Genomic DNA, 14,605 nt, shown 5'->3' on the forward strand with positions numbered 1-14,605 from the left:
GGCAATATCAAAGTCTCTATAGAAAGGGAACTTTGGGCAATCTGTTTGAACACCTATTTACGTCAATTTTTCATGGATTGCAGTTATGTTACATATTTATCAACTGTAGGCCAACATATTTTGATGTAATTTTACTATGTTATTATTTTGTGCATTTTGGTTAGCATAGTAGTTGTCAAACTTGCATCATTTTAAGTTAAGGTTGTAAAAGTTATAACGTCACGGATGGTTTATCATTACAGTTTTGACGTATAGTAAATAAATTTTCTAGCCAAAGAAAAATTTAAAATAAAAACCAGACAAGTAAGATAAGTGCATTCTGATTTGTCTCAATATACAGATTCGCTAATTATTCTTAAAAAATTTATTTCCTAATTATTTCCTTATGTCGTGTCGGACAATTAAGCGCTGGAATGTTTTAGACGTACCAAACTTCGGCGCTGGTCTAAAACAATATTTTTTACAATACCGAAACGAGATGTCAAAAATGAAATTGCAAGAAAGAAATAACAAATAAATATGATAGAGACCCTAATATTTTGTTTAATGTCAGACTAACAGTCACGTTTTTTTTTCCTTGAATCAATTCAGGCAAAAAAGACAGTTTGTTCTCCTTGTTTTCAGTATGACAGCATCTTGAAGGTTAACACATGATGAATTAGATAAGACAAATATTGATTTTTTTCAATTTTGTTGGGAAACTTCTATATGAATATCAGTATTTGGTATATTGTTATTAAAAGACGATTTGCTGTTTGTTGTGTTCATTTAATTGTTTTATGTTTTGTATAGATTATCTCAACAAGATTATCACTTAATATTTACAAAAATGTTAGACTTCTTTGCTATTTTTAGTAAAGGTGGCTTTGTTCTTTGGTGCTACACATTTCAAGGTGTCAAAACAAATTTCACAGAACCAATCAATGCTTTCATTAGAAGCGTTATTTTGCAGGTAAATTGTCAATTATTCAAGCTAGTACACTTAATCACTTTTAATGTGGCATGAATATTAATATCATTAACACCAATCTGTAATAATATTTAAGTTAAACAATTGATTTACTTTTTGTAGTATTTAATCAAAAGGTTTATTATTAAAACGACAAATATCTACATATCTCCACACCCAACACCAAACCATAAATATGTAATACCAATGCCTTTATTAATTTTATGTTTGATATTCTATAAATCCTTCCACGTATATATTTTTAATGAAGTTTCGTCTTACAGGAAAAAACAGGGTCAGCAAATTTTACCCATGGTTCTCTCCAAATGAAATATCGCCTTGACAATGAATTTGAGTTGATTTTTGTGGTATGTTTGAAATTATGAAATCTCCTTAAAGCATAACTGCATAAGTTAAAGCTCTTATTTAGCAATATTTCCTTGTATTAATTTAATTGTCTATATAACACTTAAGGACATATTTTTATTTAATTACAGTTTCTCATTGATTCTACATAAAAGAAAAACATTTCAAATATGCCATTTTATTTCTTCAGATACTATAGTTATAGATTTAAAAAAAATGATCCTCCACTCAGTACCAAATTTATTAGGTGTATCGTAACTGTTATTTGTTTACTTCTTTTCTTAGGTTGGCTATCAGACAATCTTGTCTCTGTCATACATTGACAAATTTGTCAGCGACGTTCATCGTGTTTTTCGCGACAAGTATCGTCAGCAGTTGCTGGATGGCACCTCAAAACTGCTTACTACGGACTTTGATTGCAATGACGAGTTCAAACAGCTGCTCAGGTAAACTCTAGATATATATAGAACCATATATCTGTTTTCGTATAACATTGGACGATATTTCGCTTTCACCAATTTAGCAGTTTTTATAAATTCTTATAAATAGTTTGGCAAATATTCACTCTAAAATATTATATAGGTTTTTCTGAAAAACAAACAAACTTTTTTTTTTTAACAAAACTTTTGTTTAGCATTATGTAAAATTAAAATGCGAATTAGGAGTTTAATAAATATAGTTAGATAAACTGAAACATCAATTCGATTTTGTTTTAAATTAATTCAAATTTATACCATATATATTTAAACAGGTGAAAGAAATTGTAATTGATTCACATAACCTTGATAAAAATGCAAAAATAATATCTGTTCAAACTTTCAAATGTGAAAGACTTTTACTAATAAATAATGCTTTCCATGAGTTCTGGCCATTCTAGCAGATACTACTAACAATGTGTCTATGTTTTAAAGGAGTGCTGAAGAATCGGTGGCAAAACCAAAGGTTATGAAGACTTACCGTGACTCCGAAAAGTCTAAAAAGACAGTCAAGTCATTGCATGTTGTTAAAAATGATGCAGAACCGGAGGCTAACAAAAAAAGCGTTCCAGAGAAAGTAACTTCAAATGGTATGTAGTATACTAGTGGATATGTTAAAATAGAAGCAAAACTAAATTAAACTAAATTGAAAATACGACTAAAATATATATATATATATATATATATATATATATATACTTGACAAGAAAAGATGCGTGAGGGTGGGTCAAGCGGTATTATTAATAATAAACATAGTAATACTATATATATATATATATATATATATACTTGACAAGAAAAGATTGAATAGGTAAAAAATACAAATATTTTAGCTTTGGCGGTAAAATTTGGCTTATGGTGTGATGTGTGTTTCAATGTTAAGTTTCATTGAATTAAACTGAAAATAGGGCAAATATAAAACTGGTGTCTAGGTTTATGTCTTAAGCTTGTGGTCACCAGCAGAGAACAAAGCAAAGATTTATGATTAACAAATACGTCTATTTTTTTAGTTTTTTTCTGCATAAACATGCTGTAAATTGTCCTATTTTTATAAAGGTGTTAATGAAAAAGTCAACGTGACTGGCTCCCCAAAGTCAGGCAAAAATGAGGAATCACCAGATGTTGCCCGTCGCAGGGAAATGTTTATTCAAAAGCAAAAGTTAGGAGGGAAAAAAGGTTCTCCTGCTGGGTAAGTGTTAGTTATTTATACATCCTAGGTGTTTTTTATATAGAGCAGGGGTGGGCAAACTGCCGCTTGCCGGCATGTTTTTTGTGGCTCTTCTATTCGAATCGTAAAATCCCACAAAAATGTAAAGGCTACCAAGATACCGTTTATGAACGTTATCTCTTTTTCTTTTCTTATTTAGGGCAGCATTTCGTTTATGACGTAACACTAGACATAGAATCCGAAGAGTTCATTTACAAAACACTAATATCATAAATATCGTGTTAATTATTTCTGTTCTAAGTTATATTACAACTCTGTTAATGTTTGCTAATATATATTGCTTATTTACCGTTTTTGTATTGAAATAAGTTTGAGGCTCTCTGGTACTTGTATTTTCTTCAAATGGCTTTTCCATTTAATACCTTTGCCCACCCCTGATATAGAGCAACTGCATTTTAGAGTATTTTCTTTCTCCTTATTGTGAATGTCGCCTTTGTCACTTTTACTAAAATATTGGGTTTTATACCAAAAGTTGATATTTTGTTTTGCGTATGAAGTCTGCCAGTTTTTCTAAGCCTTTAAAACGCACATGCATAATTATTGTATTTACCTTGTAAAGGATTTCTGCTGACAAAACATGTTGTGTTTACAGAATTAGTGAAAAGTAGAATAAGTACTGCTCAATATCACTCTGTTATGTATAACCTGAATTTTACAATTTGATTCAAATTTGCATATATATGTACATTGTGGATTTTTTTCAAAAGAATCCCATTATAATAGGTTTTGTGTAGATTTCAATTTGCACTGCCAGCCAAGTTTGTCTGTCAGAATCAAACATTTGTAAAAACAGTGCTTGGTGATCCAACATGCAACTGATCAATTCATAAGATCATTTTATTGCTATTTGTGTTTTAGTGGCAAGGCTGGTTTGGCCAAAAAAGAAAAGGACAAGTCCAAGAGTGCCCGAGTTTGGGACAAAGGTGGCACCGCCAAAGAGGCTGGAAACCTGGATTACAGCTCTGCCCAGCAGAACGGACACGATGTCAACATTGAACCAGTGACCAAAGAACAGGTAAAGTGAATAAGCAACTAACACATTTGACCTCTCTATCCATTTTCTGGCGTTTTCAAAACTATGCATGACGCCATACTGCATAAGCTTCTTTACCAAGCCAACATGTTTCGTTAACCGGGAGGTTAAAGTGTTTTGTAATCTGCTTGCACGTAGCCTGGATTGTAAAATTTTTATCAGGAGGTGTAATTGTTGCTAAACACTTTTTATTTCTTTTGGCCCTGAAAGCTTCATAAAGTTGTTTCAAATCATTGTTTACTTTTAGGAAACTCATTACATTGTGTGGTGTTCTTATTACAATTTTTTTTTCGATTTATAAATGTTGCTATACCTTCATTTATAGCAAGCATGGGTCAACAACTCTCGCAACATTCAGGCTCTTGAGGTAGAGGAAGTCCATGCAGAAGTTCCGGAAAATTTGGGATCCAGCACGGACAAGTATATAAATATGCAATTTATAAACCTATAAGTAACACAAACTAAAACCTTATAAAAAAATGGAAATAAACTATAAACGATTTGTTTGTCAAGATATCGGTTTAAAAACTTTGCCCATGGCGGAAACACCTTTCACAATGTTTATTTTGAGGTTTTACAATAAGGACGTTGATTTTGACCTAACTTTGCAATAATCTTTTTAAAGGTTAATGGAATGTTGGACATTGATAACCGTGGTTAAACAGCGTGCTTGTTATTCCTATAACACATCACTTTATTGACCTTACGGTGAACGTATGCAATTAAAAAACAGTTTGTTTACTTAAGACTCACACACAGTAAAACACTTTTAAAGCCTTATCAACGAATGACGGCGGCGAAACATATGTGGCGCTTCTCAGCCGTATAAGCGAGCCCTGACAATGCGATTCTCCTTTCCACAGGAAATCCTCTGGCGGTTTATTTGGCATGTTCCGAAGCCTGGTCGGCTCCAAGCCGCTAACCAAAGAAGCGTTGGAGCCCGTTCTGAACACCATGATGGACCATCTGATCGGTTAGTTGCATTAGCAAATCTATATAACATAAATAAACATGCACAAAAAAAATATATGATTTAAAGTATCTGTTACCTTTTGTTTTATACATTTTAACGTTTAAATGCCTCGTTTTTAGGTTAATAGGGAGTTTTTTACAGTAAAACAAGTCACATTTACTTTTTGTCATCTGTTGCGCATAATTGTTTCTTATCTCTTTAAAAATCTGTGTACACACTTGTAAGGTAATGAGTTTAACGTAAGTCCCTCTTATAGAAAACTATTACATGAAAATATTTTCGTCGGAATTCAACCATTGCTAAATTTGATTGACAGGCAAGAATGTGGCTGCTGACATTGCCTCGAAAATGTGCGATTCTGTTTCCACGAAGCTCGAAGGAAAAGTGCTGGGCACATTTAACAGTAAGTTATCCTTCACTAAAACGGAATTAAGTTGGACACATGTGTATATTGGGCAGTTAGGGACCTGAACTGACCATAAATAATGATATTCGTCTACTAAAATAAAATATACGATAATCTTTTCAGAAAGGTTTCTGATCTAAATATTTTGAATGAAGGTTACCCTTTTCGCCAAAAAGTTTGAAATTTGTCAACGTTAGTGTTTCATGATAATTTAAATAAACGAGGCATCGTCCAGACTAGCGTGGTCCAACTTCTTTTCATCGCGGGCCAAAAACATTTTTTTATCTTGCGGGCCAATGTTTTTAAATAGCGATTCTAGGCTTATTGCTGGCAAATTATACATAGCCTATTGCAGAAGTTCTTGACCTTTTTTCAGCCGCGCCCCACTTTGGTAATTCTCATAGGCCTTTCGCCCCCCTACGAAAAGCAATTCGGCATTTTCCACTAAATATTACTGAGACAACTTGAAAATAGTGAAGTTTGTTGTCGTTCGCGCGAAGCGCGAAAAAATTGAGTTTAATTAGTTGAATTGACGCTAAACTGTAAATTCAGGAGGGTTTTCGCATTGGGCACACAATGAATTGCTCGTGCTCGACACATTGATTTAAACAGTACGTTATCTTGTTGCAAAAGATGTGACGACACACAATACAACGGCCATATTGCAAAAACATTATAGATTCGCGCAAAAAAGTTTGAGTCCCCCTGTTGCAAGCCTGTTGTCATATATTATAAAATATGGATTAAAAAAAGTTTGAACGGGAGATGACTTTTATCGTTTATCTATAAAATAGAAAAATTGTAATTAAATAGGGCCGTTATACATTCGATGATAAGAAAACATGCAATGGCACTCAATGAGACTTTGGGATTAAATATAGTCAGGAAAAGTAGAAAAACAAGACTCGCGCGAAGCTTGAAAATTTTTTGCAGATTCAATGTTAAACATCGCAAAAACAGAGTTTGTAGCCTACAGCGCTGTAGGAGTGGTGTAAAACCCAAACGAAACCATTAAAATCCTGCAAAAAAATTAAATATTACTTGGTGCTCGCGCCTCCCTAAGAATTGCTTTGCGCCTCCCTAGGGGGGCGCCCCCACCAGGTTAAGAATCGCTGGCATATGGCTTATATACTAACTTTGAAATCTACACCTTTGAGCTACGGTAGTTATGAAATCGCAAAGGATCATTTACGAAATTTTTGTCCATTGCAATAACAAAGAAACAAAAATTGAAGTGATATTGCTAGATTGTAGCAAAGCTGACGACCAGTTCGCGGGCCAAAAAGCGGAACTCGCGGGCCATCTTTGGCCCGCGGGCCTGCAGTTGGACCACGCTGGTCCAGACTATATTAACGCGGTTCCGGACTATACTAACGCGGTTCCGGACTATACTAACGCGGTTCATGTTGCAAAACCTAAAGGGGAAATCTAAACCTATGTAAGAATTTCGATACATTTGCCGTCAGCTAAAACCTTCAAGTCGATTTTAGACAATTGAAAACTGGTTATCATATCAATTGATACCATTTTAGTGGGCACTTAAGCTATCGTCAGACTAACTAACAGGTTAAAAACACACACCCAAGCCTCAAACAAAGTAAGTACTAATAATCAAATTGCGTTTTCCATCAGCAATCGCGTCTGCGGTTCGCCAGAGCTTGCACGACAGTCTTGTCCAGATTCTGACGCCGAAGCGTCGCGTCGACATCCTTCGTGACGTTCTTGAGGCGCAACGTGCAGCCAAGCCCTACGTCATTACGTTCTGCGGCGTCAACGGCGTCGGCAAGTCGACCAACCTGGCCAAGGTACGTGACCGCCCTTTGTTTGTCTTTGGTATCATGATTGATCATTTGATCTGTTAGTGACACAAAAAAGCATTTAATGTCAAAAGATTTGTGCATAGGTTGCCGAAACGCTTGTTAAGGATTAGAATTTCCGGAGGAGTTACTTTAGATTATTATTATTATTACTATGCATGGTAGAAACAGTTTGTATAAATGTAGATTAAGTTGCTCACAGTTTTAAACCTACTGTCAAAAGTTTCAGAATAAAAATATGTTTTCGCTCAAACCGTTTTTTGCCTTCGCAGGTTAATTTTTGTACTAACAGCTTGCGAAACTGCCTATTGCTGATATAGGCGATTTGAGCCCTATAGTTCTGTTTTATTTAATTCGACCAATGAAAATACAATGCATAAAATTCTCATTGAAATTTGATTGATATAGGCTATAGCCATACTGCGTCTAATTTTTATTAATCCAACGGCAACCATGACATACTATCACGCGCAACGCCACTTAATTATGAAATATTTTAATTTATATGTAAATTATTCCCCTATTAATCCAAATTAGTTATAAACTAAACTGGATTAAATTTTTAAATAGTTTCACTTGCTGATAGTTATTTATATTAATCTTTGTAAATGGCCATATTTGTCTAATGCTAGATAGGTGAATCAGGTGGAACTATATCAACGACAAATTGTATTAAATTCTCGACAAGCTTTCACGCAACCGTGCTTCATCAGATCAAAATATAAATGAAAACTGCTAAAATGCACGTAAAACCACAAGCACGAGTCAAACGCCACAAGAATGGTGACGTATAGCTTATCCACAGGCACATGCCCATGCCCGAAAAGGCGCGTGCGACTGACGCAAAAACAATTATAACAGGAGGTCAGGCGTGCTATGAGGCGTAATGTGACATAAAGCCGAAATCTCGATTGAACCCAACATTGATGGCATCGAACTTTTTGATTATGCTTTGCGAAGCATATTAGTGTTTTTGCGTCAGTCGCTTTGACCTGATGAATGCGAAAGCTTGTTGAGAATTCAATACAATTTGTCTTTACATAGTGCCACCTGATCCCTTATATTCCTTTCTTATTCTGAACTACATCTGTATGTATTTATATTTAAAAATAAACACCGACTATAAACACCGACCGTTTAGAACGGAAATTGCTTGACGAATGCCGTTTTTGGCAAGTAATGCATTTGCCGCTAGAAATACTAACCTACGGTGAGATTCAAAATTACGACCTTGACCGTAAAACGGGAATTTTCGGAAAAAATAAATAAATACATTTTGTTTAGGTATCATAAACTCGGAACGTACGATTCTATAATACTAATAATACTGATAGAAAGTTGGACTTTAAACATCCCTACTAGCGAAGGCAACCCAGTGTCTAAATGTACGCAGCTGTTATCGTTAGTGAAACTTTCAAAAAGGTTGATCCAAGTTCAAGTTTATATCTTTACAACTGCAGATCTGCTTCTGGCTAATGGAGAACGGCTTTCGCGTGCTCATCGCCGCCTGCGACACTTTTCGTGCCGGCGCAGTGGAGCAACTGCGCACCCACGTGGCCAGGCTGAACGCCCTGCACCCCCCAACCGCCGGGGGAACCTCTCAGATTCAACTCTACGAGAAGGGATACGGAAGGGACGCGGCCGGCATCGCAAGCCAGGCCATTAACGCCGGTAGGTTGGCCTTTTTGCATGTTGGTGTTTTTTTGTTTTTCTTGGATGTTGTTTTATCATCATGGGAAACTCGTTTCGATTCTGGGCCATGAGTTAGCAAATAAAATTGCATTGTTTTTACATAAATTGTGTCTATTGGTAAGCGATGGGGTTCTGTCCGTTTTCCACATTTTACCCTGAAGAAATTATTTTGTATATAAACATTTGCTCGTCAATGATTAAGTGGTGTCAATCGAGATGTTTTGTTCAATAACATACGATCTTTGATGCCTAGCATTATATAGCGCTTCACTGGCCCCACTGCCTTTCATCCTCGTATTTTTTCCTAAACTTTCTGAAGGAGAACAAAATGTCGAGTTTGAAAGAGACATGCAGACGTTAAACCTATTTGATTTTTCGGAAAATAATATTTCAAGATATATACAATACATGTTGAACCTATACAAATTCATGCTTTGTTTATATTCTTTGTTCTTTTTGATGAACTATTTATTGTCGTCCTTCAGCACGCGAGCAGCGTTACGACGTGGTTCTGGTTGATACTGCTGGTAGAATGCAGGATAACGAGCCGCTCATGCGATCGCTGGCCAAACTGATCAGCGTCAACAGCCCGGATCTGGTTCTTTTTGTTGGTAAGTCCATGGGTTTCCTATTCTGTTTTTTTTTTTCAAAATCCTTTCGGTGACAATCTGTATTCAAGAAAACAAATTTCACAAAAATTTGATTAAAAATGTAGAAAATATCAATTTTTTGATTTTGTAGAACTTGCAACCACATTGTGCACACTTTTTTAAACTAGTTCGAATTTCCAGGTTATTAATTTTATTTTAAAGGCTGCTTTTTCAACTTGAGCTTTGTCAAAGCCGCACCGTGTTACGGATGTAGATCAAATATCGCTTAAATAATAAAATTGATGAAACACATTATTTACACGACAGGTTGATTTTTTATCTTGCAATATTTACATAACTTAAGTGCCTTTCTATGTTTATGAACTTCTATCATATTGGGTGATCACGCCTTCAAAATGATTATATTTATGACTTTTCACACAAACATTGGCTTTTTACAACAAATATCTATAAGACACGCGTATCACTAATTTTATGTCAACATAATATCAATGTGAACGGTGTAGTTTCTTCGATCCATTTTTAGACAATTTTTGCTTGGGTGTCATAGAGGCTTTATAGAATCAGTGGTTATGAAACTTTTGTGATCGCGTACTACTAAATTACTTCTACTGTTGTTCATTACGCCTGCTTTATTAGGAACCGTTCATCTTATTCACATTATGTTAAGTAAATCCGCCGAGTAAGTTAGTTAATAAAAAAAATCCTAAGCGCACGCAGCATAAACGTTACAGAGTATAATTATTAAGTTTTGCCAAAAAAACTTCTTAACAGCTGCATTAATGCGATTGCATAATGTTATACAAACTACTCATTGAACGATGCAGCTAAATATTGAAACTGAATATATTGAACTGTAATACGCAGGCGAGGCACTTGTGGGCAACGAGGCGGTGGACCAACTGGTAAAGTTCAATCAGGCGCTGGCCGACTACTCAAGGGAACAGAACCCGAGGTCGATCGACGGAATCGTTCTCACAAAGTTCGACACCATTGACGACAAGGTGAGTGTCGATTAAGTCTCCTCTGCTTAATTCTAAGCCGTGGTCTGTTTTTACTTTTGCGCTGTTCACTTGGCAAATTAGCCTGTTATAAAATTGTATTTTTGATCTTTCGGTGTTTCTTCACCTTTTTTCGTGGCAAAACTAATAATAAACGGAAGTATCACAGTGAAGCTTAGGTGACCAATTCTCTTCACTTCACTTTTTGTGTGCGAAACGTTAGACTTTAGCATAAACTTATAAATACGCTGGAATTAAATTACTCTGTGCCATGTCTTTGTATTTACTACGCAAATGGTTCAGTCTCGAAAAAATTGCTCCTAATCAACCCTATAAAATAAGCCGATAAAACTATTGCAGTCGGCGACCCAACCACACCAAATGGCGCCACAATTTTTTTTAGTTTGAGAAACACTGCATTAGAATGACGGAAATTAAGAAATTATTGTTCTTTGTTGCTTATAAAGATATACGGTGAGATTATTCGAACCTATATAACTATCTCAGTGTGCATTTCGCACGATAGACTAATAAGTCGCAATAAAAAGTTTTGGTTTTGTTAAGGGGCGCATAGCTAAGGTTATCCGTCCGAACTTACCAGAGAATCCTCTAGTGCAGGGGTTCTTAACCAGGGGTACGTGTACCCCTTGGGGGTACGAAGCACCAAAGCAGGGGGTACGAGATGCAGTGTGAAATTATGCGCTATTGTTTGTAAAGAATGCATAAAACAAGTTACTTTTTATTTATATGTCTACGACGAGTTGGTTTTGTACTATGATGTCATAGTGCTACCTACAGATGGTTTGAACTAACAAACGTCAGTTGCTGTAAAGTGTAAACAGTTATTAGTGTTTGTGCGGTATATGAAAGAGAAAGAAGTAGTGGAAGAATTCCATTTTTGCACTGTTTTAAATTCCAGTTTAGTTCCCATTTAAGAGTTGTTATTGAGGCATAATAATTGTCCTAAAACTTAAAAAAAAGCAGTTATGTCTAAAAAGCGTAAGTGAAATGAAGCCTATGTGAAATATGGGTTCACTTGCTTGACGGAAAAAGATGGAACTGAGAGGCCGCAGTGCATTTTATGCAGCAAAGTATTCGCAAATGCAAATCTCAAACCTTCAAGGCTTACTGAGCATTTCGATAATCGACATGGGGGTGAAAAGTCAGGAAATAATTTAAGTACTTTGAAGATCATAAGGGCACGTTTTCATCAGAGTGGTACCTTAGTAAAGCATGGATTTTTACCGATTGAAAAGCCATTGTTGCTAGCATCTTATCAAGTTGCATTTTTGTGTGCCAAAAATAATAAGCCACACACAGAAGCAGAAGAGTTAGTGAAACCATGCGCAATGAAAATGGCAAAAACAGTACTGGGGACTGAGGCAGAAAAAAAACTAAGTTTAGTGCCATTGTCAAATGACATCATTAGTTCCAGGATTCGTGATATAAGCGAAGATATTTTGCAACAGGTGATTGCTGACAACAAATCCAGTCCTATCAAAGTGAGTCTACAGTTCGATGAGTCAACAGACGTCAGTTGTTGTAGTCAGTTATTAGTTTTTGTGCGGTATGTGAAAGAGAAAGAAGTTCTGAAAGAATTTTTATTTTGTGAACCATTGACAATAACCACAAAGTCAATTGACGTATTCAATATCGTCAAGGAGTTCTTTTTGAAAAATAAAATGACTTTTGACATGTGCGGTTCACTTTGCACCGATGGCGCACCTGTCATGCTTGAAAATAAATCAAGCTTCGCTGCCCTCGTGAAAAATGAGGTATCTTACATCACAGTCACACACTGTATGCTACATCGTCATGCAATTGCAGCCAAGTCATTACCAGAACAACTTAAAAATGTATTATCAATTTCTATGAGTACAGTCAAATACATCAGAGGAAATGCCTCCAATCATCGTCTGTTTAAAGTTTTTTGTAACGAGCTTGGGGCTAAGCACAACGACCGTACTTCTATACCACACCGAGGTGAGGTGGCTTTCCCGTGGCAGAGTGCTTACTCGTGTGTTTGAACTCCACAAAGAAATTTGATTTATTTTCAACCTATGTTTTATGGGTGATAATGACCAAATGAAAGATGACCTCATTGAAATGAAAGCAAGCAGTAAAATCAAAATGGAGTTTGATTTAATGCAGTTAGATGCCTTCTGGTGTGCACAACTTGACTCATTTCCCCAGTTAGCAAAAAAAGCTTTAGAAATCCTTGTGCCTTTTGCGACAACCTACCTATGTGAAACGGGGATCTCAACTCTTGTAAACATCAAAACTAACCCGAGAAACCGATTGGATCCAAGAGATGATATGCGTGTGTCTATCTCAAATAAAGAACCTCGATTAAATATGATAATTTACGGAAAGCAACAGCAAAAAAGCCATTAGTAAATTGACTGATTGTTTGTGTGTTGTAAATATTGTTGAACTTACAAGACTGTACACTTGGTTTAATTTTTATTATTTTATTTACTTTCGACGTCCATTGTAGACAGGGGGTACGAGAAAATTTCATAAACGCGCAAGGGGTACGAGCGCTAAAAAAGTTAAGAACCACTGTCTAGTGTAATAGTCCAGTGCAGTTATAATTAATATGTTCGCAGTAACTTCCTAACGCAATTTCTTACTTAGGTCGGAGCCGCCATTTCGATGACGTACACCACTGGTCAGCCGATTGTGTTCGTGGGCACTGGTCAGTCCTACCCTGACCTACGCAGCCTCAACGCTAAGGCCGTTGTCCAGTCTCTACTTAAGTGAGGCTGGCGAAGCACCAGACTTCAGTTGCATTTTATGGCAACGCTGTACAAATGTCAATATACACGAACTTACGATCCGACTACATTTTTGGTGAAAGAACGTCGTCTCAACGGTGATGGTGTCAGTCTTATCGCATTTTTTCTTCGATTTGTATTTGTGTCGTACATCTTTCCTTGCAAGAAAAACGCAGTACTTTCTAATTTGGCCTAATTGGGGATTTTAATCCAGTGGTGGGATCCCATTTTTTGTTTCCTTGAAAGGTCTTAACGAAAACAAAAGTTCACTTTTCTGCGCTTCGGTTTAAGCGAGTATTATAATCGTTTCTTACAATATGAGAAGCGCTTAAAATACTAGACATGTGGTTGACAAGTATTAAAATTGCTTGGCATCAACTGTTATTTCTTGTAATGAATCCGAGAAATTTAAACCAGAAATAGAAAATATGTGTTATAAAAATTAAACGGAAATAGAAAAGTATCAAAACAAAAAATATTAATAAAAATAATATTTTTAGTTTTTTGAACCTAATGTTTTGTTTGGTGGGCCATACTGTAGGGGCCACTTATAGGCATTGAGCCGAAATATAAACTACCCAAATGACCAAACTTGCAGCATTCCGAAAGCGTTCCAACATTTTCAGTCCCACCACTGATTTCAATTTTTGTTTTGTTCAGTTTTCTAATTTGCCCTACAGTATATCAGTTAAAAATTGTTATTATTTCGTGTTTTGACCTGTCGTTGATTTTTAGACCTATCGCCGCCTTGACTTATTTTGTTGTTTAACTTTTAACCAACTTAACAATCCTACCCTTTTTCTGCAACTTATATAAATTTTAAACCGGTGAGAATTAGCAAATAACAGTAGCTTTAATATTGCACCTCAAAAAGTAAAGAAAGTTAATTAGGTTCTTAGAAACTTTGGTTTGGGCTTTTATTATAAAATTGTCTCTTCAAAAGTTACGACAAATACTATAGCTCATCAAAGTGTCCCTTTTTGGAAACGTCCGCCTTAATTTTGCTTTTTGCGCACCTTGGAAATATGGAGTGTGTATGTTTGTATGTTTGTGTGTGTGGAATTAAGATTGAGACGAGTATTTTTTGATCTGTCGGATTTTTCGTGCAATACATATTGTATTTATAAGAAGTTATTGCGAGACGTTTTCTATACATTCACGCAGTCACGTGGTGTTGTGACATAGCGGTTTGTTCAATAAAAAACCTGTTGCAGTTTAGAGAGGTCTCTACAGAAGCTAAATATTGGCTAGTAAAATTTGAATCCGGTCAAAAATT

At 35.7% G+C, this 14,605-nt stretch overlaps 1 protein-coding gene across 1 annotated transcript; it reads left to right on the forward strand.

Moving 5' to 3' along the window:
• Positions 1-797: 797 nt before the first annotated feature.
• On the forward strand, positions 798-14,485 carry LOC146169654 (signal recognition particle receptor subunit alpha-like). The gene is made up of 14 exons (XM_083388009.1): positions 798-952; positions 1,234-1,317; positions 1,601-1,761; positions 2,227-2,381; positions 2,848-2,980; positions 3,878-4,034; positions 4,378-4,472; positions 4,916-5,025; positions 5,342-5,428; positions 7,064-7,236; positions 8,709-8,919; positions 9,426-9,551; positions 10,419-10,555; positions 13,190-14,485. Exons 1-14 carry the CDS (start codon positions 830-832, stop codon positions 13,313-13,315), a joined length of 1,878 nt encoding a protein of 625 aa, XP_083244135.1. The 5' UTR covers positions 798-829; the 3' UTR covers positions 13,316-14,485.
• The last annotated feature ends 120 nt before the right edge of the window (positions 14,486-14,605 follow it).

This window comes from Ascidiella aspersa, chromosome 1 (genome assembly GCF_963924565.1).
Source record: "Ascidiella aspersa chromosome 1, kaAscAspe10.2, whole genome shotgun sequence".
In the NCBI taxonomy this organism is placed as follows: domain Eukaryota; kingdom Metazoa; phylum Chordata; class Ascidiacea; order Phlebobranchia; family Ascidiidae; genus Ascidiella; species Ascidiella aspersa.